General features: G+C 49.7%; 1 protein-coding gene across 7 annotated transcripts in view; it reads right to left on the bottom strand.

Annotated features, from left to right (window-relative positions):
- The window catches only part of macrod2 (mono-ADP ribosylhydrolase 2), a 284,197-nt gene that overhangs the window by 152,564 nt on the left and 107,018 nt on the right, over positions 1-24,615 (bottom strand). For all 7 annotated transcript variants that reach the window (XM_057048325.1, XM_057048329.1, XM_057048326.1 and 4 more), the window contains one exon: positions 17,516-17,632. In XM_057048325.1, the coding sequence (XP_056904305.1) occupies positions 17,516-17,632 (117 nt within the window). The remainder of the gene's footprint in view (positions 1-17,515; positions 17,633-24,615) is intronic.

The raw sequence follows: 24,615 nt of genomic DNA, 5'->3' as shown, positions 1-24,615 counted from the left end.
TTGTGCTCTGGTAGAAAAGTGCCAATTTTGTTTCTTATCGCCATAATTTTGTCCTCGTCACATTTACTGCAACAAGATATTTGGCTTTGGTTTTACTTTTCTTTCTGTTATTGGCAAAAAAAGGGTGAAACCCCACGATGGACAACTGGGCGGGTGGTCCGGCGGTCGGTCCTGCAGCTGTCGGTGACACACGTACACATCCAGATTTAATAATAATTAATAATTATTTAGATTTGTTTTCCCAAATCAGCTCTCTGCAAAGAAACGCACCCTGAGTTCTGCTTCCTGATGTTAGAAATCTCCCATCTGCTCTTCAAAGTTTCTGCACATCCAGCGAAGGCACATTTCCAGGAGATGGGGGGGAGATTATTGCGCATTATTTTGTCTATACAGGCAGGAGGAAATGCTCTGAACTCGGCCATTAGACGGCTCATTTAGGAAAGTGATCCGATCCTTCAGATCCCCCAGCTCAGCGGAGAAGCAGCTCGGGCAGAAATCAAATGAAAAATGTCATTAAGTGAGTCTGCTCATCAAGTGATGCCATTCTCTCTTTCCTCGCATGCAAACACACACACACACACACACACGCACGCGCGCAGACGGAGGGAACCACAGACTTTACTGCCTCTAACAGGATGCACTTCGACACAGCGTAATGAAAGTGTCTCCTTTGCGATTCCAATCAAAAGCTCATCAATCACAGCCCGCATCTAAAGGGAGACCTCCCGCCACCCGGGCTCTCGGTGGAAGAGGGGAAAGTGGGGAGTCTCGCTGAGAATCCCAGCTAAATTTAATTACTAGTGCTTTCAAAAATAAACAGGTTGCCAGGATGAAGACGGAGGTCCGGCCGGTCAACCACACTTGGATAAAGATTCCAGGTCCAAACAGCGGTTTGGTGTGTGGGAGCGGATGGAGAGACGCTGACGGGAGGGAACGTACGACCCATTTGTTGTGACAGTCCTCCGTCAGTGCCGATTTAGAGCCGACAGAAGCTAGCGCAGACTTGAGATGGGCGCCAGGACGAGCAGGGAAACAATAACAAACGTGGGCTCTGACGAAGGCCGTCTTAATAAAACCTAAACGCATGCTTCCCGGCGTTGTGTGGGATACGTCTGCTGTTGTCAGTCACACTCGCTCCACTGTATAAGGAGCCCATCTGCTCCCGGGCTAGGGTTTTTCCTCGTGCACGCTAGCTTGGCGTTGCTTCTTTGCTTTTCACACCAGAACATATGCAGACGCGTAAGCAAAATCCAAATGATCGTTAGGAGCTACGGCGTCGATTACTGCTCAGTCAGTGGAATTAAAAGAGGGAATGGAGATTTAGCAGCCAAATTAGGAGGAGAAAGAGACCAGTTGGATGAAGCTAAATGACAACTTTCAGGTGTTTTTCAGTTCCCCACAAACAAGTCGTTTTAATAGCAAATTCATCAAGTCAGCTTCCTTTTTTCTCATCCTCTGTGACGATTGTGTGTTGGCCTGCGTTTCTTTCTTTCACTCTTCCAAAGAAACAGTCGGCCAAAAGTGAATTCCAGCTTATTTCCTGCAGGTATTATTTCAACCTCCCTATTATGCAGCATAAAGGCAGAAATTTTAGAAGAGTTTAATCCTGCTGTGGCTCAAAGTGAGTATTAGAGCAATTACCGTCCTTAAGGCTCCCGAATGAAGGAGAGTGGAGGTGCCCCAGGACAAAGGGCTAGAATAATGGCTGACAAGAGATCCAGGTGACTGCCTGTCTTCCCAGGATCAAGAAAAGACAAAGTCCATTAATTCACTTACATTTGATGGTGCTTGGGTGGTTTTTCCATTTGACTAGTTGTGATTTCAGCCTCAAGTGTCCAGAGGAAATACAGCAACTGACAGAGAACCTGATGACAACAAAGATGGTTCCTGGAACGATGGAGCCCCGACCAATGCAAACGTTTCCTTTTCTCATGAGGGGTTCCGATTATCGTGGTTTTTACTGGCATCAGATGATGACAGGAACAAGTTGCACGAGTCAACCCGGATCAAACGGAACGCTCCGTAACGAGATGTCTTTATCTTCCCGATCTTCGATTGTGGCCAGAAAAGCCCCGGTGCCCTTCAGCCTGCTTTAATTCACCTCTCGCCATTTTCTAACAGGCTGAGTCCTGCCCTCTATCCCACCCTGGCCTGGGTTCGGTGCCGAGCCCCGACCCCTATCCGAGAGGTCGGGAAGCTGCTCCGACTGGTCAGGAAAGGCTGCACAACACTGAGCTTTTCTGCTGTTGAACAGCACAGCAGCACCGCTTCTACCAGGTCAATATATCATCATAATATCCTGCAGGACTTCAGAATTATGCAGAATTGTAACAATTTAAACTGAAATGTTAATGAAGATATTACATTACAAATGGGGGGGGGGGGGGGTGTACTACACCCGAGGACCTTATATATAAACACCCACATGGAGTGTGCAGGCGGCCGGAGAGACATTCAAACCCTCGAATAGACGCCTCCCGACGAGCAGCGGGTTCTTCTTTCCTCCATCCGAGTGCATTCTTTAGGCCTCCACCCACAGTTATTATTCACTACTCATTATCACTGCTCTGATTAATAAGAGCACTTTCAGGGTCCCCTGGCATCCGAGGGGAAAGGGGAGTGCTGCGTCCTCCCTTACCAACGCAGTCAGAGAGCTACTTAAAAAAGAATAAAGGCGTGAAGGCAGCAGCAGCCATTTGTCTCAGCTCCATATATCACAACAGCGTTGGAGCACGTTTACCAGGAAACGTCTGTCTTTAGTGGGACCAGTGGCTACTGGGATGAGAAGGCTCCCAGAACGGCGCCGCTGGTTTACACGGTGAAGCTCTCACTCTCTTCATCACCTGTTCTCAGGTAAAAGAGCGTCCTGTGAGATGAGCGGAGACAATAACCCAAAATGCTGCCAAAACCAAGAAAAAGGCGAGAAGCATTTCAGAGAGCAACAGGTGATGAAATGAGATGAAACAGTCCAGACATCTGAGAAAATGAGGCTTCATTTGGAACACAGTTCAACGCCTGAAACACTCAAATGCAGCGACTGTTACTGTGAACTGCTCTCTTTTAAGAGGAGAAATGCAACTTTTGATGGGTCTTAAAGGTGACATCATGAACCAAAGTCTTCTCTTGCCTGATGCAACTTCATGTACTGACCTCAAATAAAAGTGACTTGTAGATAACTCGTCAAAGCTCCCAAAACACCAGCATAGAGGTTTTATTTTTTAAATTTTGGATGTCTACATCTGTTCCCCCAACATGAGGGCTGGTGAAGGAGCCTGAATAAAGGTGCGCTCTGGTGGACAAGATCAAGTGCAGTGGTGATGAAAGCATCACGCAGAAGCAGAATTTTTGCCCCACACAGACCTCCATGATTCAAAGACATTGATGCAATTCCTCATTCCCACAGCCTGATGTGTGTGTGTGTGGGGGGGGGGGGGGGGGGGACCAATCTTCATACTGCCCTTGTTTAAAGTGTCATTTGATTTTTTTTTTCTTCCTTATAGGCATTTGTGAGGTGTGAAAAGAAAACACACTGTGAAGTCACCTTCAAAGAACTGCCCCGATGCCAGGGAATTACAAAGCTAAAATAGTTCCTTGGGCAGGAGGCAGCAATTCTATTATTCTTTAAAATGCAGCGCAGTGGCTTTTATGAGAGTGTGGAGAAGCCATCTGAGAAGCAGGTCATGCGAGTGAGCAGCCTGGCCCCGAGCACATTGTGTCTTATCCCTCTGCATTTCCACCACCTTGTCCCTGAATAATGGGCAGACCCCATCTCTGCCCCCAGAGGCTAATGGCTTCTCGTGGAGGAGAAATCAACACTGAGGCTCCTCCGCGGGTAATCCGCCTCTTTAACCGGCGACACGCCACGCGTCCCTTCCTCCTGCGCTGGGAATAGCATCGGCGCAATAAGCAATTTCATCCCTTTGGTGAGGCCGTCGTTAGCGTGGGCCACGAGAGATGCTGATTGGAGATAAACTCACGCCAACGTTACCTGGAGAGGAGACAAAGCTGCACCGCGGACACACGGAAAATCCTTCATCCCATTCCCTTCGTTACCAAACAGCCAAATATATCCACAGTGTTAGACAATGAGCTGTAATGTGCACGCTCATCTAGCCTGTGGCTAATGTGCTAAACACAACACACACACACTCAAAAGAACGCTTGGTTACATCATAAATGCAGAATTTAGAGCCAACGCAGCGACGGGTTGACTGATCTGCCAACAGGTTCCACAAAGATCAGCCCCATCTCCTAACAGCCCATAACCATCACAGGCGGCTCAGACGCAACGCGGTCAAATCAACAATGAGATCACCTATGAAGGACGTGCATATCAATAACCACAATTAGCCACAACGTGGGAGTTTGCCTGCAGCGGACTGATGCTTCTGAGCAGCTTCAGAGGCGTCTAAACTGGAGACCCTTTGTGAAGAGATGAGAAATTAGATGAGACACGGCTCCTTCAAGGAGCACTTCAAACACGCAATCAAGCCGTTCGCCATCTGTCAATCCAGACCAAGGCCGCCTGCGTCTCCATGAGAGGATTCCATCGGATGGTTCTACCTTTTGGTGTGAGCGACACAGTCAAAAGGCGAGCAGGCAGCACATGACGGCAGCTGGTGTTTCTGTCTGGAGAGTCATTAACGAGGTTTCCTAATGATCACCCACACTGTGGGCTGGGTGACGGAGATATATGATAATTACTCAACCTTGAACAGGTTTCACATCTACGCACATATTATGGAGTACAATGGTCGTGTTTACGCAGAGAAACGCTGCAAAATGACATAATCAGTGTAACAGGGCAGTAATTAACTGTGTTTCTCCTCAAAACAGCCGAGCAGCTGATGCCAGTCTGGCACAAGGACACACGGACGGAGAACTGAAGAACGAGGCGTCAAAGTTGAGCCGTCTGAGGTGGACGGGCAGGAAATAAAAATAGAAATCAGCATTGCTGACAATAGCCGCCGCCCAAAAGTCGTGGAGGCGTCACGTCAGACGCCGAAGCTAAACGTCTCATTTTATTGTCAACAAAAATGCCGACGCTGGCTGTTCTGTGGGTGGCCGTTTCAAGCCTGGGGGGGAATGATCCCCACCCCGCTCCAGGGGTCAGGGTCAATTTCACACTTTAACGTGTAGTAATGCAGACAAACATATGCCGATGTATGCGAGTACAAAAAGAAAGCGCGCGCCCACGCAGCAGAGCCGCCGTCGTGAGTGGAAACAGGTGGGTTTAATGCCAAAATCTCATCTTTCACAGGGAGCGCACAAGGAGCCGGTGGAGAGATATTGCTTTCATATCATTGCATCGATAATGCAATAAAACCTGAAGAGAAATGAAATAAAAGTTCCCGAGAAGTGCTTTGACCAGCAATAATGCTGATCTCCATCCTCCTGGTTTACCAAAGGGGGAAATGTTGTCAGCCTTAAATGCGTGACAGGGTGAAGGCTGCCAGGAGGAGTCCACCTTGGAACCGTTCCTCCACGCTGGCTCCGGGCCACCTCAGTGGACCCAGAGCAAAAAAAACACTTTTCAAAGGGCAAATTTTTCCCTCCTGATTCCTTCTGCTACGTCTTACATACAAACCTGATGTCATTTACAGGTTGACAACAATGAATTTGTGTCATTGTGGAGCAACAGCCTTTGATCTTCATGGCCTATTGAATCATAACCAATTAAAAGGCCACTTTCCAACAGGCCGTAAATGCAACACAGCAGCGTCTGTAACTTCAGGCGGTGCAGGCAGCCACTCGTGTGACCACACGCTTCTTTTTTCTCAGTCAAAAGAAGGCGAGGGCTGTCAGAGAGGTCGTTACGGGCCCCGGTGCTGCTCACATCAGAGGGTCGACTGAGACGACATCGCTAGTCAGACACCCTCTAACATCAAAGCGCGGCGTTGCCGAGGGACCGTCTGTTTCCTAATGTACTCCGAGTCTGTTGCATATGCAAGAGAATGAGGAGGCTGCCCCGATCCGGGCGCTCGCCTCTAAATGCTGCACGTGTTAATCAAAAATAACGCGCTGGGGTTTCGTCGGATGCAAAAGAGGAACAAAAATAAGCGAATGGAGCCCTCCTTCTCCACGCATCTGCTTCTGAAGAGGAGCCTCTTCGTTAGCGCTTTTAGGATGGAGCAACGGCAGCTACCAGCTTGTCTCCAGCTACCCGACGGGCGCGTCTGCATTTCACGTGCGCGTCTGCATTTCACGTGCGCTGCAGTGAAGCCGCGACTGCAGCTTCCACCAACTTCTGCATGTCCCGAAGTCTTGTTTGACACGGACAAATAAAGCCGGAGCCGAGCTCTTATTAAAGGCGGCCTCTTGCTCGTCCTAAATTCCCCGGGCAGTCGCGCATTCAGTCAAATATCCGCACAAAACGAGGCAGCTCGCTTGACTTTGAGAAAGGAATCGATACAAACAACTGAATCCGTCACCAACAGCCGTCTTCGGCTTTAATCTCACGCCCATCAGCATTAAGGCCTAATTAAAAGCTTCGTATTTAAATTGGACTTTTGTGTCAGTGATAGCGATTATGGGGCTTTGTTGTCCTTCCTTTTGGATCTTACCTTCCTGTAAAGGAGTTTCTACCCTCTCTGCAGGAAATGCTAATGAAGTCATTACTTACTGTCTGACAAAAACAATACTCCAAAGATGATGAATTAAGCGGCGCCTTCTCCTGCGACGGCAAGGCGCCGACCTCCGAAGCACCAGAAATAATCACGGGTCAAATGTTCCTCCAAGTTCAGAATTAACATTTTTATTTCACAAAGTGGTATGAGATGGCAGTTCAAAAGTCCTGTTGCTTCATTTGAATTAAACAGGCCTAATGTAGCTTTCTGGAAGTCTTTTGTGGCGGCGTTTAATTGCAGCCTTTGAAACACATCCTGATCATCACTGGTTCACAGTCCCAGTCGGAGAGAATTACGCATTCTTAATTTCAGTTTCATCTCAGTCGGTTGTGAAATGGAACCATTCTTTCTCTCCTTCTGAATAGATGTGATTATACGTCCACCCACAGAAACGTCTCCCCCTGAACATCGTGTCTTCAGCGGTTCTGAGTCATGTTGGGATCTGCTCGGAGTCTGTTGTTAGCCATCAAAGTGCCTGAACCAGCCGTCAGGTTAGGGTCTCGATGGCAACTCAAATGTAGAAAAGAAATTTCAGGAATAAAATAACCTCTTTTCAGCAGTAACTCGGGGCCACTGTGACCTGGTGGCGGCCGTCAACCATCACGTTAGTGATGTGACATCAGCAGGAAATCAAACTCTCTCTTTCTGCACTAAACTTCATCGCAGGTCTACAAGTGTCAAGTAATTCTAGAAACTCAATTCTACAGCAAATTGAGGGGATTCAAAAATAAATAAAACCCCACATATTTAATTTAGTGGATGAAAAATAAAAGACAGGTCTGGTTTTTTGTACCTTGAAGCACCATCACATGGTCTTTCTTGGACCACCAGGCACGACAGGGTGATGGAATCAGGAAGAAAATGAGGAAAATAATTGGACGGTCAGTTCTGATAATGGCCACTCCAGTGGAAACAAGCTCTTAATTGGCATAGGGCCATTTGGTGTGTTTTCAGGGTAACGTGTGATAGCACTCATTATCGTTCCCGTCTCACAGAGGCCGCCGCCGCCGCCGCCGCGCAGGCCGAGCTACGATAGCATCCGCCTTCTTCCACAGTGTTAAGTCATGACACGAAGCGTGCCGGCCGTCTGTTGGACACAGGCGCGACTCTAATGAGCCGCTAAGCAAAAAAAAAAATTACAGCTTTTTTTTGGGGGGGGGATCCGAGGCGAGAAGTTTTCTTTCAAAGAAACAGGTGTCGACATAATGGGGCCCTATTCTTGTCACTTTTACTAAAAGTGACACCATTTGTGTTAACTTCTCTCGTCTTCATTGTGCGTCTGTGCCGCCGGGTGGAGCTGACGAAGTGTCACCGCCGCCACCACGGGGTGAAGCCTGGGCTCCACCTGCGTGCTGGGAGCTGGAGCTCCTGATGCAGAGTGAGTGTCACCCTGTGGGACGTGTCCTTTCATCAGGCCTCCCTCTCCCTCTGACCCTGCCATCTGGGGAAACAGATGATACTAATGAGGGATGGCTCCTTGTCGCCTGGCACCGAACGTGCACACACTGCTGCCATTGTGCTACACTGTCCCGGCTGCCCCCTGGAAGTCGCACACGCCGTCAGTACACAAATACACACAAAAAGAAGTGGGGGTGACGGGGGGTGGCTCTGGTTCAGCATTAAAGAAGAGCCTTCAAAAATAGACGATCTTGGGTTAAACTTGTTGGACTCTATTGGACTGGCGGGGGGCGGGGGGCGGGGGCGGGGGCGGGGGCGGGGGGGTATTTGAATTTAGTTTGCCTCTGCAGGAAGCAAGAAGGGGTGACCTCTCTGAGATTGGGAGGGTCAGACAGGGCTAATTAGTCTGCAGCAGCCCTTCAAATTTCTGCCCTCTGATATTAATGAAGTGATCCATAGGAAAGCAGCTGCCTGCCATGCACCCCCCCACCCCCCCACCCCAGCCCACCCCCTGCTTCTCCTCTGCCCACTCTTCCACCTTCCATTATCTTCCCTAACCCTCTCTCGTCTCGACCAAGAAGGTGGAGAGCTGTGCCAAGGGAAGACGTCCACACACACTCCTGAGAGCCTGACAGCTACCGATCGATGGCCCCCGAGAGGTGGGGGGGGGCACGGGTGAGCAACGGGGTGGGGTTGAACAGCTGTGCTTGTCTCGCCATGCCAGGAGGGTGACAACAGTCTGGCATGGTGTCCTACATCAAGAGAAAATAATGTCTGGCAGTAGCGAGCGGGCTTGACGGTCGACCGTCGTTGCTTTTTTCTGTTCCTGCGGCGTCTGAGACCGACTGTCGTGAGTAAGTGCTGAGGTAAAGCTTGTCCCCCCCCCCCCCCGGTTTATCCCCTCGGAAGCCTCAGACACAGGAAGTCCACGTGCTAAATGTCACGCGGACTTTGTGTCTTTCGAATATTTCTGGAAATAACAGCTGGACACTTTCTAAATATCACGGAGAAATTTCCAAACTGACCGGGCAGATTGAGAACCCCCCCCACACACACACACACACACACACCACACACACACACACACACACACACACACACACACCACCCACACACACACAGAGTTATGAGACTCCTGCACGGCGCCGCCTCGCACATAGAAAACACTTCGACATTTGGCAACGGGAAAATAGAAAGGAAACGGCAAAAAAGACGTATCAGCGTGCGTCATTGATGGATCTGAAGGGACTAACGGCGCCGCGGCAACAGAGCACCAGAACGAGCAGAATGATGCGGCGCCGTCGCCATTATGAAGAGAAAATTATGTAGAACATTGGCTGCATCTTTCACAGCGGGGGACCTTCTTCATTTCCATTACGGCTAATGGGAGCCGATGTCAGCATGTTAAGAAGGGCATCTATAACTTGAGCAAATGTCCTTGAATGAGGTTGGAGGGGTTAATATTCCCAGTATGACGCTTCCCCCCACAGGCAGCGGCGTCATTTAGCTGGTGCAAACCGGGGTCTTCAGAGTGGAATCTCTGTCTTGTTAAAGCTCTGACAGCTTATTCGCTGCACACCGAGCGACCTGGCGCTGAACTGAAGGCCGGCAGGCTGCAGTGAATAAAGGCACCTCAGCGACTGACGCGGAGCTTCAGCGAGAGGTCAGAGACTGAATAGTGAATCAGCCCCACCGGCCCACAAGCCCGGAATCTATGCGTCCTTTGTGGCCACGAGAGTGGCAGAGTGGAATAAAGATGTAGAGAAACCACCTATTAACAAAGATAATGTATGTTAAGGAAGCAGAAAGGAGGCTAGAACACAGACGGCGCCGCAGTCGTGAGTGCTCGTGCGTTAGCGCTCGTGCGTTAGCGCCACGGCGTTCATGTCATAACCTGACGTGGTCGGACGTGAGGTGCAGGGAGCTGCTCCTGTGATCCCCGTGATGTTATTTGATCATCTGCGGTCTGCGGGTAAACAATGGAGATGACACATTTTACAGATGTCACGGAGGCAGCTTCATTACAGCGGGACGCGAGCGTCCACGTCGTCTCTCGCCGTCACACTCGTTAGCGAACAGTGGCACCCGCTGATCCCTGGCTGACGTCACCTCTTCCCAACCCCTTCCCTCCGTGCTGGCGTCCCGGCCACCCCGATGAGTTAGCCACCGGCCGTGTGCCGCTCCGTGAGGAATGGAACACTATTGACTTTGGGGTCCGAGGGGGGGTGACAATAATAAGGTCATATATCAGGCCAGCATGTACGAAGCTGTGAAGACAGCTCACTTCTGCGTGACACGCGCACGCACATAAATTATTCTCGCCCAGCAGGCAGCGACAGCGTCGCTATCCGGTGTCTTTGGCAGCGCTCTCCTTATCTGCCTTGCTGTCGATACAGGCAACCCTTTGCTCCGCTGGGGGCACGAGGCAGTATTGACATTCAGCTCAAACCCAGCGCTCTGAGTGGAGTCCAGGGTGTTGCGCATGAATTATGCATGTCTTGACGCCAGGGTGCTGAGCAACACCAGTGCCATCATAATTGAAACAATTGAGAAGACAAAGCCAGATGGGTCAATAATTAGACAGCGGGAGGGGGAAACTTGATCCGGACGCTCCCCTGCTTGCCCTGCCGACCCAGCCGGTGCGCACGAGGAAGGGGACCTTTCCCGGCGTGTCCCGCTCCCCTCTGGTGCTGAATGCTTATGTGTGAAAACAGGCCTTGGTGGATCGGAGAGCAGTGGGGAACGGCTGCATGTTGTTGGTCTGTCTCGCCACCTCAGGATGGTCCTCAGCCGTTACTCACCTGTGTGTCTTGGTCGGTCCGTCCCACCAGCCGAGCCCGTTCAGAAATGCAGACTGAGGGCTCCCAGCAGATCCATTACAGCAGCTCTGCTCTCCGCCATAAAGCTGACCGGCCACGGAGACGGTTTCTACCTTGGTAACGGAGGCAGCAACGCCAGCACCAGCCAAACACACATTATGAAATCCTAGCCTGCTTTACCGGGTCATCTCACTTAGATGGACTAAAACATCAACCGGGATGATATCTGGAAATACATAAAGAACCAATTACACACTACACATCAGCAATTAAAGCCCGCTGGGCTCCATTTCCTTCTTTAGTGCACCTTATATAAGACCACTTTGTGAAGTATTCATATCAAAGGCCAAACGGATTCCCTTTACATCATAGGGACATTTGGGACAAACATTTGATCATTTCCTCACACTATTTTCTGCTGAGGTGCTGGGATATTATATGCTTTAGTTACCTTACTCAATGTTAAGTGAACACGATTTCAACGAGGGAGAAACAACAGCCATTAGACAGAAATCCAAGCAGCTCGGGGCCATAAAGCTAGCACACATGTACAGAAAATGTAATCAGTTAGAACCCTATCGATTGATGCAGACTGAGGCGCACAAATCTGGCCAACCTCCCCTCACCCTCAGGTTACCAAAGAAACTTTTATTGGCTTTTTTATAGAGTCTCATTTCCTTATTTCTCAGAAAAAGGTGCCCCCTGACAGCACACATGGGCTCCTGTGTATTGCCCTAATTCCCCATTAGGGTTTATAGAGAGCCATATGCTTTTTTATGGGAAGGTTAATGGTTTTTTACCGAGAGCAGTACAGGTCTAAATCCACAACATTAAACTTAAGAATGGCAACCTGGGCTGCTCACACAGGTCACATGTCCACATTTGAGAAAGAAGCAACATTTACTTTACAAAGTGCTCTGAGACTCGGGTGCACAAGGTAGTACAAAAGAAGGAAAAAAATAGCCGAAGGTGTCAAAGTTCACAAGCTTAAAAGCCTAATGGGCAAAAGTAACCGCGGCATTTTAGCAAAAAGAACATCACAAGCGAGGCTGCAGCTACTTAGACAGGCTGTGTTCAGGCGTAATTAGCTGGGAAAATGGCACGGCTGGAGTCTGTGACCACGCTTAGCGTCGCATTGTGGTCACCAAGAAGTAAAAAGGCCATCAGAATAAAATCAGACTGAGTCCGTTTGTATCCGCAGCTTCAACTTCCCCAGTTCTGGTTTCATTATTAGTGTTTAATTTATGATGTAAAGGACAGAAAGGCAGCCCTGACACCACGCCGCTCCCATGACACAAACCCTGGCAAATATCGCGTCTCAACACAACATTTGACAGGTTTCCAGGCGTTCCGGCAGCCGAAGGAGCGCCAGGCAGGTTTGGAAAAACCTGTTTTCACCCAGGATTTAAAATGCTGCTTTTATTCCACTGATTTGATTTGACTGATAAATGTAACAACGGCCTGATGCTGCACATCCACTTCAGATCTGACCTCCCCGTGCCCCCTCCCCCCCTTGATGCACCACTGCTGTGCTGGGGGGGCTGACCGGCTATACCTGGCTGGTCTTGGCCCATCTGAACCAAACAACCCGTGGCCCATTACTCTGAAGGCCTCTCACCTCCCATTTTCTCCATTTCTGGGGTGAGGCCACCGTATTTTCTCTCTGCTGGTGTTTACCCCATCAGTCAAGATGCGGCGGCCCCCCCTCCCAGTTTCGCGGTGATGAATGACCATTGGCCGTCTCGCCGACAGCTCGGCAGCTGATGCCACATAATTACAGTATCCCCATTTAGGGAAAATTACAAAATTACTTCAGCCCTCAGGAGGGCAGGAATACTGACAGGCTGGCCAACAAAGGGAGCACAAATATCTGAAAAGAGGACTTCCAAGACGCCTCGAATTTTAACAGACAGGCAGGGAAATCGTTTTTTTTTTCTTCTCGGCCTTGAACGGCCGCCAATTACAGCTGACGAATTTTTAAAAATCAGAGGCTTTTTCATTTTTGCAACTATCGACACAAAACATCTGTTCTGTTCTTCCTACTCGGCCTGTTCCCTTTTCTCGGGTCAGCCGCTCTTCCGTTCATCTTCACAGGCCAATCAGACCCTCCTGAGAAGGTCTGAGGGGCACCGCGACCTGCAGGGAGGGTTTTAAGTGCTGAGGTGACATTTACGACGTGAGTGCTCACGGTGAGCAGCGGGGAAGATGTTGACGCAGCGCTGCGCCTGCTGGCGACCGCGCCGGCCACCACGGTGGAGCTCCAGCGCGCTCATTTTTCCTCCCACAACAAAAGATTTCATTCAGTCTGAACCTGAAACACGAAACAAGGGAAAACACGGAGGTGACGGAGACAGATGGAGCCGCTTTGAGCCGCTACATCCAGATTAAATACAGTGTCTCCAGCCTCGGGAGCTATTTTTGAAAAGCCGATCAGTGATAACGATAGGCCGCTGTTACCAGATAATCTTCTCAAATGTTACTTCTTTATTTCTGGTTTTTATGGACAGCCGGTGCTCAGTAGTAATCAATAAGCAGCTGGACTTATGTGATTTTTTGTTGGACAATTGAGCTGTTTTGATGGTGAGAAAAACTTGCGAGAAGAAAGTGAGGCGACCTTTAGCTGGCTGGATGACTTTTAAATGCTTGGTTACGTGATCTTCTCGCCACAGAAGCCTGTAATGTGCATTAACACAATGATGTGATCTCAAAGCTAAACAGTAAATGTGTTAATCACGCAGAATCTCCTTTACAAGGTTAAATACCTCCGCTGAGACAGACTAGTTGTAGCCAAATGAACAAATTATGGGCTCTCGCAGTGGTCCTCTCAAATTGTCCGTGAGTCTGCGTGGTGCGAGACGGCTCCGATAAACAAGCCCTGCACAATGATAATGTTCTGAGGCGTAATTTAATCAGAATGGGCTGGATGTCATTTACTAATAGTGGGTACTTTGCTGTGATTTATCTGTGTGCCGAGCAGGGAGAGAGACGCAACAGAAGGCCTGGTCTCCCGGATTAAATAGGCCATGGGAAAAAACGTGCACGCTACCGGGGAGGGGGATTTATCACCGCTGATGATTAGTATTATTAGCACAGGTGCACTTCCAGTAAACAGCAGAGGCTCCCGTTTTACACTTGAAAAAGGAGAAGAAGCAGAAGGAAGCGAGCTGGGAGGCGGGGGCGGCGTCCCAAAGGTGCTCGCGCCAACTAAGGTGCTGGCGAGCCGGTGCAGCCAAAAGCAACGTTTCTGAGAAGCAACTAAAGTTGCTGCGCCGACTCCTTCTCACTGCTCGTTAACCCATCAGTCACCACTAATTAGCTGGTCTCTTTCGCAATTGAGAAGTAATAAAACCAGGAATGGGGAAAAAAAAAAACAAAATCATGGAGTTGTACATTCAGGTGACCAGATCAAGAGTGGTTTAGAGATAAAGCGTGTGCATGTAGCAGAAGCAGGTCAGGGGGAAACACAATCCTAACGCGCTCACAACTGTGATTTATTATTTAAAGCAGACGCTCAGAAATAAAATAAAGGGGAAAACACAATAAACAGCGCAAACGTTCTGATGTGCCGATGTAGCGCAGCCCCGAGGGGAGGAGACAGAAGTGGGTGAGAGATCTCCGATAAAAGGCAGGAGCGAAAACAGCTGATGTTCCTCTGGGACGCCGACGTTCTGAAGCGGACCTCTGGTTTCAACTCTGAATGCCTTCGAGGTCTCTGTGACAGCTGGGGCTGAGGTGTGACGCTGTGGATTAACCTGGGGGGGGGGGACCTGTGGACCAGCATCGTAACTGAAGACCCTCGCGTCCGTCATGCTGCTCAGCCGGGACACAAGTTACTCAGGTTACTGACACGGGAATAGTTCAGACACAAGGTTTCACTTTAGGAGTTCTTTAACATTTGTGGCTCTTTAGCATGAAGCTGAGCCATGATGGAGCGTTCGTGGACCCGCCGGGCCGGGTCGGGACATTCGGAAGCACGGGACCGAGCCTGGAACGCTCCTCATTGGGTTTTCATTTCAACACCAGCTCAGAGACAGACGAGGAACTCGTCATACACAAGGGCAAATAGACTATTTCCTTTTTATATTGATGCAGCGGGCCTTTTTCCACCCTTTGGAGTGGTGTTGGGGGGGGCATTTCCAGGACGGTAGGTGGGTAATTACCGTCATTGATTAATAATCCCAGGCTGGCCCCGTAATAATGAGTCGCACATGTGCTCGGCCACCTTAAAGGAAAGGCTAATTCGCCACTGAGATTCACAGCCTAAACTGTTTGGTGGGACGTAATGGGGGGGCGGAGGGGGGGCAATTTTCTCGTCTGGCAGAAAGAAAGGAGGGTCTGAGACGAGGGGAGTTGCACCGGTCATTTTTCCACTGACTCAGCCCATCAAGTTAACACGCGGCGACAGCTGCGATCACCCTCTCTCCCGATGGGGGGGCTCCGTCTCAGACGCTCTGTTTGAACGCCACCGTCTCTGTTTCTTATATATAACAATAACAAATGGACGCAGAAAGTTTAAATCCATTTGCCGTCTGATATTTCAAAGTAACACTTAAGACCTTGGAATTTGTTGACTTCCCAGCTTTAGGGAATTTGCTGGGATTGAGTGGGACATCCCTCTGATCAAAGGCAGGATGAGGTACAGTGGCAGCATTATTGAAACACTATAGGCAGCGTAGCTTTTGGAGGGAAAGTGTAATCTTGCAGATAATTCTGAAAAGCTGTGTAAATTTAGAGCACGTCCAAGGGAATGTCCAAGTTATGCTGATCATTGCCAATATGGAAATATAACTGTTCCATTTGTTTGGCTCCTGGAAGAGCAGACGAGTCCCCATCTGCTCTCACGCATGAGCAGAAATATAAGCAAGGATCCACATGCATTTCTATACGTGCACGCTGCTAATATCAGCAGAGGAGGTGAAAGGAAGCACATTTGGATCAGGGAAATTCCGGCGAATAAAACACCCAATGGAGCTGAAAGCTGAAGGGGAACGAAGGCTTCTCACTCAACAACGTGGACCACGAGTGTTTCCTCTCTCGATACCTGAACGTTTAACAGCTCTTTGAATCCGATGTCTGACGGGCCGAGACCAAACTGCAAAAGTGCTAACAACGCTGCCGAACGCTTTATTTTCCAAGACATCGAGTGCAATTCCGCTCACATTACAGCTGTCATCTGCAGGCGGAACAGACCTCATGATATTTAAAGCACAAGGAAACAAAAACATCTTCCCGCATCGGAACATCTGCGTCAGGCTTCTCATTACTGGCGCAACATTTAAAGAAGAATAATCCCTCTCTTTTCCTGGACCACTTATTTATTATTAAAGATAAGAGACCATTTGCTCAAATCACAAAGTAAGAGTTCCTAAATGTGCGTCTGTACTCAGCTCCCTTCTTTAATATCAGGTGTCTATTCTGCCGTTCTGCTCCTGACAGCTCGCATCCAAAATATGTAGAAAAAAATCAGTAATAATGTCAATATCACACTCTGTGTTCAGGTAAGAAGAAGTGGGACGACGTTTTAATTTCACAGTGTTTATAACTGCACCTGTGGAGGAACCGAGAGAAATGATGTGAAGTGAAAACTGGGGATGAAGCTGCTTTTCTGTCAGAGGAAGAAAGAAAAGTGTCTGTCAGTCTGTCCCAGCAGATGAAGGCGGTGACAGTCGTCAGGAAGATCAGAAGGTGAACGTTAGCGCTAATATGAGCTAGCATCGCTCAGTCTCTCCACAGATGCTTGATCAGCAGGGAGGAGATCTTCCGTCCACAGATCATCCCTCTTCCCGCCCCTGTCGCAGGTCATTAAACCATTAAACCTCGACTGGAAACCAGTCTGCTCCAGTTGTCTGACATCTTTCTGACTGTATTAACACAACCTAATTTCATGTGGACCCCCATGTCTTCTCCTGGCTGTCTCACACAAATCCTTCAGGGTTAAGGTTGGAGCTCCTGGGACGTTTGTCTCGACCGAATTACACAAAGAGACACATTCAAGTTTAGGAGAGTGGCCCATATTACCGGCACCAGCAATTAGCCGAGCGCGTGTTCAGGGGGCATCTGTGCACGTCGTGTGGGTGAAACTACGGTGAGACAAAAGCAGAGAGGGACCAGTGGACAAACACCAGGAGGACGGGCAGATGACAAACACCAGGAGGACGGGCAGATGACAGCAGGACTTATGTGATCAATCAGGGATGGAAACTCAACCAAATAAGCAACTGACGGCTGCCAACATGTGTCAGCGTGCAGACGAGGGATCCAGCGTCATCTGCTGCTCCGTGATTTATTCATGATGAAGACCTCTGTCGATATCTGTGTTTACACAAGTGATCCGTGTGTGTGTGTGTGTGTGTGTGTGTTTCACTCTGACCTTATACGGAAACATAATTCATGGGCGCATTAATCACAAAATCTTGGCCGTTCCAACAAAAACACAATATTGTTCTTTCAGCGCGGCGGCGGCGCCGTGCGTGGGCCCGGCTGGGCGTCGCCGTGTCGGGATTAATAAACCAGGCTATTTTAAACAATAAAACAAGAGGAACGTGTAGAAGTGTGCGTTGCTGCTGTGGAGCTTCCCACTGAATCTTAATGCTGGTGCCAGGTGATGCCGCAGCAGTGAGGGCGCCACACGCCTGCGCATGCTAACATCACGGACCGGCTGCAGGTACTCACATCTGGCGGGGAGGTCGTAGCCACAGGTGATCTTGGCGTTGCCGGTCTCACAGCCACTCAGCGAGTGACACTCGTCGTAGAGGCAGGATCCTGCAGCTTTGTGTATGCAGCCGTCAACTGGAAGACAGAGACACACGGGGAGAAGGTGAGGAAGGGACGGGAGGCGTCTCCAGCCAGCTGGGCTCATTAGCCGCTCGTGTGCTTCATCACATGGGAAAAAAACAGCGTTTACAGGAAGGGGTTCGGGAACAAGCGGAAAATGAATGTTGTTGGGCTCAAATCTGGTTAGCGGCTCTCCGCGTTCTCAGACCATCTCCTTTTCTCTCCATCTCCTCCTTCGGAACACTGGCTCTGCTATAGCACGCTGTGCCTGTTGCTAGTAAATATTGATGAGCTCGGGAATGAAATTAGCTGGGCCGGGATCTAATAACGCCTCCACACACAGTGAAAACGAGGCTCCTCTTCCTGTAATCCCTCTCCACTGTCAACAGTGATATGAAGTCAGATCATTAACTGCATTTTCTGCCCTGTAGTGGAATCCTACATCTGTCCTAGTCTCAGCGGTGAGCCTGTTAGGATGTGGATCTGTGTTCTGATTCTGTCGTGTTCCCTGCTGATGCCTGTGTCCTGATTCTACAAAGACCGCCCCCCCCCCCCCTCCCCGAAAGGTTTTAATTTTACCGGGTTAAGGCCGCGATACACTTGATTGATGGCGTGTCTCACATAGGAAGGCAGAGCGATAGAAATCCGTATTATCTGTCTCTGAAAGGCTGACATCCCTCTAACAGCGTGTTATCAATCACGCCCAAACATCATAAAATCCTCCTCAAGTTGTCCTGTAAGAATCCTCGCAAGACATTAGCGGATAATAGCAGGCTGTCGCAGCTGGACGGGCGGACACGTCTTTCCGTCGGCGGCGTCTTTGAGCGCGGCGCTCGGGCTGGCGTCCGTGCTAAAATAACCGAGGGCGCGTTAACCGATGATTCCTTATCGAGTGACGGAGAAAAAAGGCCCGCTGAACATAAAGTGGAGCAAAAGATGCATTTTTATCCCTGATTAAAAAGGAAAAACTCTCCATCTCCTCCTCTAATGGATTAATTATCGCAATGCGGGACCAGGAATAGAATGAAATAGAGGCTGGAGAGACTTCAGAAATGTACTTTGTTTCACATCAACAACACTGACAGAGGGGAAAAAAGGGCTTTTGATGAGGGATGGTCTCTTTCCGAGCTGCTTTCAACATCTCACGGATGAGTCGACGACAACAGCTGGGCGGACGATTTCCTGGCTCTATCAATCATCTTTAATGGAGTGAGGGACAGGCTGCTGACAGAGACGAATCCTGATGGCTCTTGGAAAAAGCAACACCAGGCTGACAGTGACGGGTATATGAGGAGGTATCGCTCTGGTGACAATGAAAGCTACTTAACACAACACACAAGAGCCCGAACGCCAGCAGGAGGCTCCGCGTCCTCCCCAATACCTATTGTGCAAACAAGATTGTCCATCATGAGCCACTTTTTTTTGCATCCGAACTCCACATGAAGTGATAAATGCAGAGGCGGATTTACTCTCCACGAGTGCGCCACAAAAGTCTCTCCACCGGGGCGACGCAACGTTGTTGCTTTGTGTTAAGTAGGCGAGTGCCGAATTAACCAGGAAGTGGAGTGTGTTTATCCGACATTGTTGGACAGCCGGCGTTCCGGAGTCTGCATCGCTCCTGTCACGAGCAGCTGCCTGTCAAGAAGATTCAATCCAATTTTCATCAGGTTGAAGCACTAATGAGGTTTAATTCCCCTGTATTTATTGAAGAATAACGTCCACATTCAATCCCTTTTGGGCCCGACTCGGGGCTGACTCGTCTAACTGTAATAACTCACTTAAAGACTCCTTGCCACATGTTTATTTGTGCTTAAACACACTAACACTCATTTTTGGGGCTTGGAGGTGGACACCTAACATCAATGTGGAGTTTCAAAGCGTCGCTGCACCGACCGTTGCCCAGATTCACTGAGCTCCAGCTCAATAAACAGAAGCTAGCGCTTCCCTAGAACAGCTGTACAACGGAGCGATTAGCTTTCGTGGCCACGTGGAGCCCCCCAGGTTAAGGTTAATAATGCCCTCCTCCACTCCGCAGCGCTCCCTCAGGAGTCCGTCCGCCCAGGAGACTTACTCTTCATCACCACCAGCCGTGGCCGATCTCTTAGCTAAGCACCCTGGAAACGCGGCACGCAGCGGCACACTTGAGTCTTTGCTTCCTCTCAGTAGCTGGAGAATTAGACTGCAGACAATAGTTTCAGCTTTCACTTGGCTGAGCCCCTTGTTCGCGGCTGCATGAGCTACGTTGAGTGTGAAGTCTGCAGCAACTCCCGACAAGCCGGGGGATTTGTTCACCGTGCCCGTAAATGGAGGAGAAGATGCTGAACTGATATGGCTGATTGGCAGAATCTTGGATGCTGCCGCTGCAGATTCAATTTGGGAGATTCACACAGGCTGCCTCAGTGAATACAGATGCATGGCGGCCTCTGTGAGCGCGCCGCTCACCGGTTAATATGACGCACAGCAGCGAGGTGGAGGTTTGGGAATGTGCGTTTAAAATCAATAACAGAATATCTGCTGTTTAGCAACTGGATGTGGAGCGCCCACCCACCTGTAATTTATTCTCTCATTTAAGTGGGATTCCAGCATTATTCCCAGCAGATTTCCACGTTATGGATGTCCGCAACACTGAAACATGATCAGACTCCCGATAACCAAGACTGACGTCTACATCCAGGTCACCCGGTAGAGACGGCCATCGCTAACAACACAGTTAGCACTCGAACACATCACGGTCTATTTATATCCACCGGGATGGCGCTTGTGACTGAAACACACACACACACACACCTAATTTACTTTTTAAATTTAAAAGAACCAGGTGGTCAACGTGTAGCACATGGACGGCATCACCGAGGACTTTAGGTGCGACACCAGCTCAACATTTAGAATTAGACGTGAGGGGACGCGATGACGCCTTTGTCTTCTGAGTAAATGGGGGAAAAAAGGGGACGAGGCATTGGGGGGGTGTTGTTTTGTCTTTAACATATATATAATGTATAGATTAGCGATATGACCCTACGAACGCGGCCATTTCACTGGGTTTAAACAGAGGAAATGCTTCCATTTATAGGCTCTATGATCATTGACAGTTCTCAACAGTTCTGAGGACAAAGTTTCCTGTGGCACATTTACTCACAAGGTTTACCGAGCTGCCTGGAAGCTGGAGCTACGTCACTAATATGTCTATTTTCTGACCTGATCTGGGGCAAAGGAGCCATGAAACCAGGCCCAGTTTGCAGTTCTCAGATCATAACAAGCATCAGCGATTAAATTAAAATCACATTTGGTGCTAAAACTGCACGAGAGCCTGTGATTGGTGACTGGCCTGAAGAACCAGGAGCCAAACACGCGTCGCTTCAGACTTTGTTCATCAACACAAAAGTGGCGCCGCACAGAGAAACGCTCCCCCGTGCAGCTCCGCTCTGCTAATGAAGATAACTCGGAGCAGCGGCTCGTCGGCCTCCCTCTGAACTCTAAATGGGAGCAGGAAGAGCCGGAAAAGAGGGGGAACCATATTGACGGAGACAAAAGTGACCAGCGTGCACGTCAGCGGCGAGGGGTTCGGACTAGTTCCCCAGCTCCTGCCATTGTTGAAGACACCTCGGCCTCTCGGCGCTCTCCCGCCTGAATTAAGGGACTCGGCAAAGCTCCGATTTCTATCCCAGGGCTTTTCCCAGGCAGCCCGGAGGAAAAGCAAAATAAAACAAGAGTTTTCAACCCCTCAGATGCGATGAATACCTGCTCTGCTCTCATTACAATACCCTGCTTTTCAGAAATAGTGTCAGACGCAATCTTCTCTCCTAATTATTTTCCGCTCCTCCGGGGGTTGGGTTCAAGGCTGGAGCCAGAGGAGGCAGCACGGGCTGGGCAGATGGGGGGGTTGGTGAGCCGGAGACGAGCGTAAGAATGCAGAGAACGCCAGCTCCGCCGGCGAGCAGAGGGAGGGAGAAGGAGCCCATTTCACAGTCGACGTGCGCTTCAACCTTTAGCCCGTGTGGTCATTACTTGTTGATCCAGAGAGACTCTGTCAGCAGGTCAGGGAAGGCGATCTACAACTTTTAACAATGATTCTCATGCTGGGGGTTGCAGTGCCAAAACAAAACTAATAAGCCATGCAGGATATTTCCTTTCACATATTTTTCTTGTAGTATCCATGGCAACAGCATATTTCCTTCATCCTGTGTGCAGTTTTATGGGCAGTAAACTGATCAAAGGGTCTCTACCACTCAGCATCTGTCATCTAGGCCACCAGTTTCTCAGTCCTGGGGGGTACTGACATGGATTAGCTGCTAATCAGGTGCCAATCAGAGTCAGATGAACAAAACGCCACTTCTCAGATGATGGTTTAGGTGAATAATCACGACAAAAACAGGCGCTTAGGCTCCCCGCACTCATATATATTCCCTAGAAAGGACAATAATCTCCATTTTTATCTATAACACCCAGGTAAACAAGGGATTTGGACTAATAGAATGTCATGTAGATAGTCACAGATGTTACTCTCCAAAGTAGCATAAAGCGCCTCACGCTTCAGTGGTTTACAATTCCCCCGACGCCGTTCAGAGGCAGTAATAACTGCCACAACAACGGCAGATCCCTCCACAGCCCACTAGGAATGTTACATGACAGTAGCGTGTTCTGAACCCCAACGGTAAACAGATACACATTTATTAGAAGGCCGTTCGATCACCAACCGACCGTCCAAATCACCGCGAATGTGCCGCTAAACGTTTGTGCGATCTTTGATGTTTTAGATTTGAATCGACATAATGACTGAAAGTTGTTCTTAATCGCTTCATTCAGTGCAAACGAATGTGCAGCTACCAGTGCAGCTACCAGTGCGGCTACCAGTGCGGCTACCAGTGCGGCTACCAGTGCGGCTACCAGTGTAGCTACCAGTGCAGCTACCAGTGCAGCTACCAGTGCAGCTACCAGTGCAGCTACCAGTGCAGCTACCAGTGTAGCTACCAGTAGGGGCCCTGCTGAGGTTTATTCTATACGAGCACACGAACATGTAAGGTTACAATAAGCGTAAGTGTAAGCGTCACATGATGCAAAGCGTGATATATACAAAAGGAACATATAAGAAAATGGGGATGGAGGTTGTCTCCTGCTATCCTGAGGTGATAGAACATCAGCTAAAGTAGGTCAGGGTTCTGGTCAGGAGTGGTAATAAGTAGTTACAGCATTGTTATATGAACAGTTTGAACCAAACAACAACACAGCACAGCGCAGTGCAGTACAGCACAGCGCAGCGCAGCACAGCACAGCGCAGCACAGCGCAGTACAGTGCAGTACAGCTCAGCACACCCCAGCATTTGACTGACGCAGCGCAGCAGCGTGCTGCTCCTATATGTGAAGGTGACTTGGCGCCCTGCTGAACCTCCAGTTTTCAACAGGGGGCGCTCTCCCTCCTGCTGCCCCAGGAGGAACTCCTGCTCAGCCTTTTGAGAGCTGCCGTCCGACAGCTGAGGACAGCTCGGTGCCAAACCCCAACCGTGCCGACCTGCTGCAACAGTCATGACGGCACCGACCTTTCCTTTTAAAGATGTTGTTTTAACTGGGCCGTCTTGTTGTTGAGGCCGTCCCCCTCTCACAACACCGCCCGTGCCGTCTGAATTCCACACATAACGAGCGGCGCCGGCCATCCTTCAGACACAAAAAGTTGAAACGCTGAGGCGGCGCTTTTTTCCCTCTACAGTTTGCTTACTTTAGCGGTATTTACGTCTCCTCAAAAGAATGTATAGATCCACACTGCGGTGCACGAACGATGTGCTCGGCTGAATTGTGGCCGAGGCTCGGCGGACCCGTGCCCGGGTTCGGCCGCGAGCACCTGAAACCAGTTCCCACCCTCCAGGTCGGGATGGCAGCCGGGTGTTTCAACATGGCGTCACGATGATGTATGATGTCCTCCTTCCTCTCTCTCCCTGGAGCGCCGCCAGGGTGACGTACCCAAATAACCACACGTAAACACAACCCCCCCCGCCCCCGCAGCTTCCTCGTCCTCCTTCAATATCGCACTCATTTTTCACCTTTGACTTCTCATCCAAGTCTCTTATTATAAACAAGCGCTCTGTCAGCGCGGCTATTATCGCCTCGTCTCCGAGGCTGGATTACCTCCGGCACCCCGGTTTTACCATCACTGCCACTGGAAAAAGTGTGAGTAGCCGGAGTGTGTGAGCCGAACCAATCTTAAGTGCAAACTGTGTGTGAGAGTGTGTGTATGAAGGTGTACGTATGTCGTCTGCTCCTCTCTTACAACTCAAATAGCTCAGAGACCAAAGTTCCAACTGTTCACTTCAGGTTGAAAGGTCATTACCAGGAACGTGGCTGCAGGTGTCCAACGTCTCGGACGGAGGTGGACAACATGCCGCAGCAGGAAACATCTCCCACCGGCGGGAATTCCTCTGGATCAGCGCAGACTGACGGGAAAACATCAGTGCACCTCTGTTCAGCCACGGCAGCTGTGCGTCAGAGGTCGGGATCGGATCCCAACCTTCCACAAAGGTCATAAATCGGATATTAAGGCGGATTCGCCGCCATCCTGGACGGCGGGAAGCTGTAAGAGTGAGCCAAAAAGAAGCGCCGGTCGTTCCTGCAGTTTGGCGCGCAAGGAATTTCCTCCTTAAAAGATCAAATTAAATAAAACTAAAAATGTTTGGGAAAATACCGCTGAGAAAATGCAGCCATGGGGCAGATCTGGGATGTTTCCCTCATAAAGTGCTTCAGAGAACAAAGTTCATCTTTGAGTCATCCAGAAAAGTGCCGTCCTGGATGTTAAAACATAAACAAATGTCTGGAGGTGAAAGTTAGGAGAGAAACACTTTAACGTCCACGCTGCTCCGGGAAGAGCCGGGAGTTGACAAATTGGCAGAGGGAATTCTGCCGAGGAGGGAGAGCAGAGCGGACCCGGCTCCAGCCGCTCGGATCTTTGGGCCACACTCTCCGGCACGGCCGTAATTGCGGGAAGGAAGAAAGATGGAGCGTTTCAGTGAGAG

Source organism: Takifugu flavidus, chromosome 11 (genome assembly GCF_003711565.1).
Source record: "Takifugu flavidus isolate HTHZ2018 chromosome 11, ASM371156v2, whole genome shotgun sequence".
Taxonomy (NCBI): Eukaryota; Metazoa; Chordata; class Actinopteri; order Tetraodontiformes; family Tetraodontidae; genus Takifugu; species Takifugu flavidus.
Note: the sequence above shows the minus strand (reverse complement) of the source record. Positions and strands in the feature narration are given on the sequence as shown.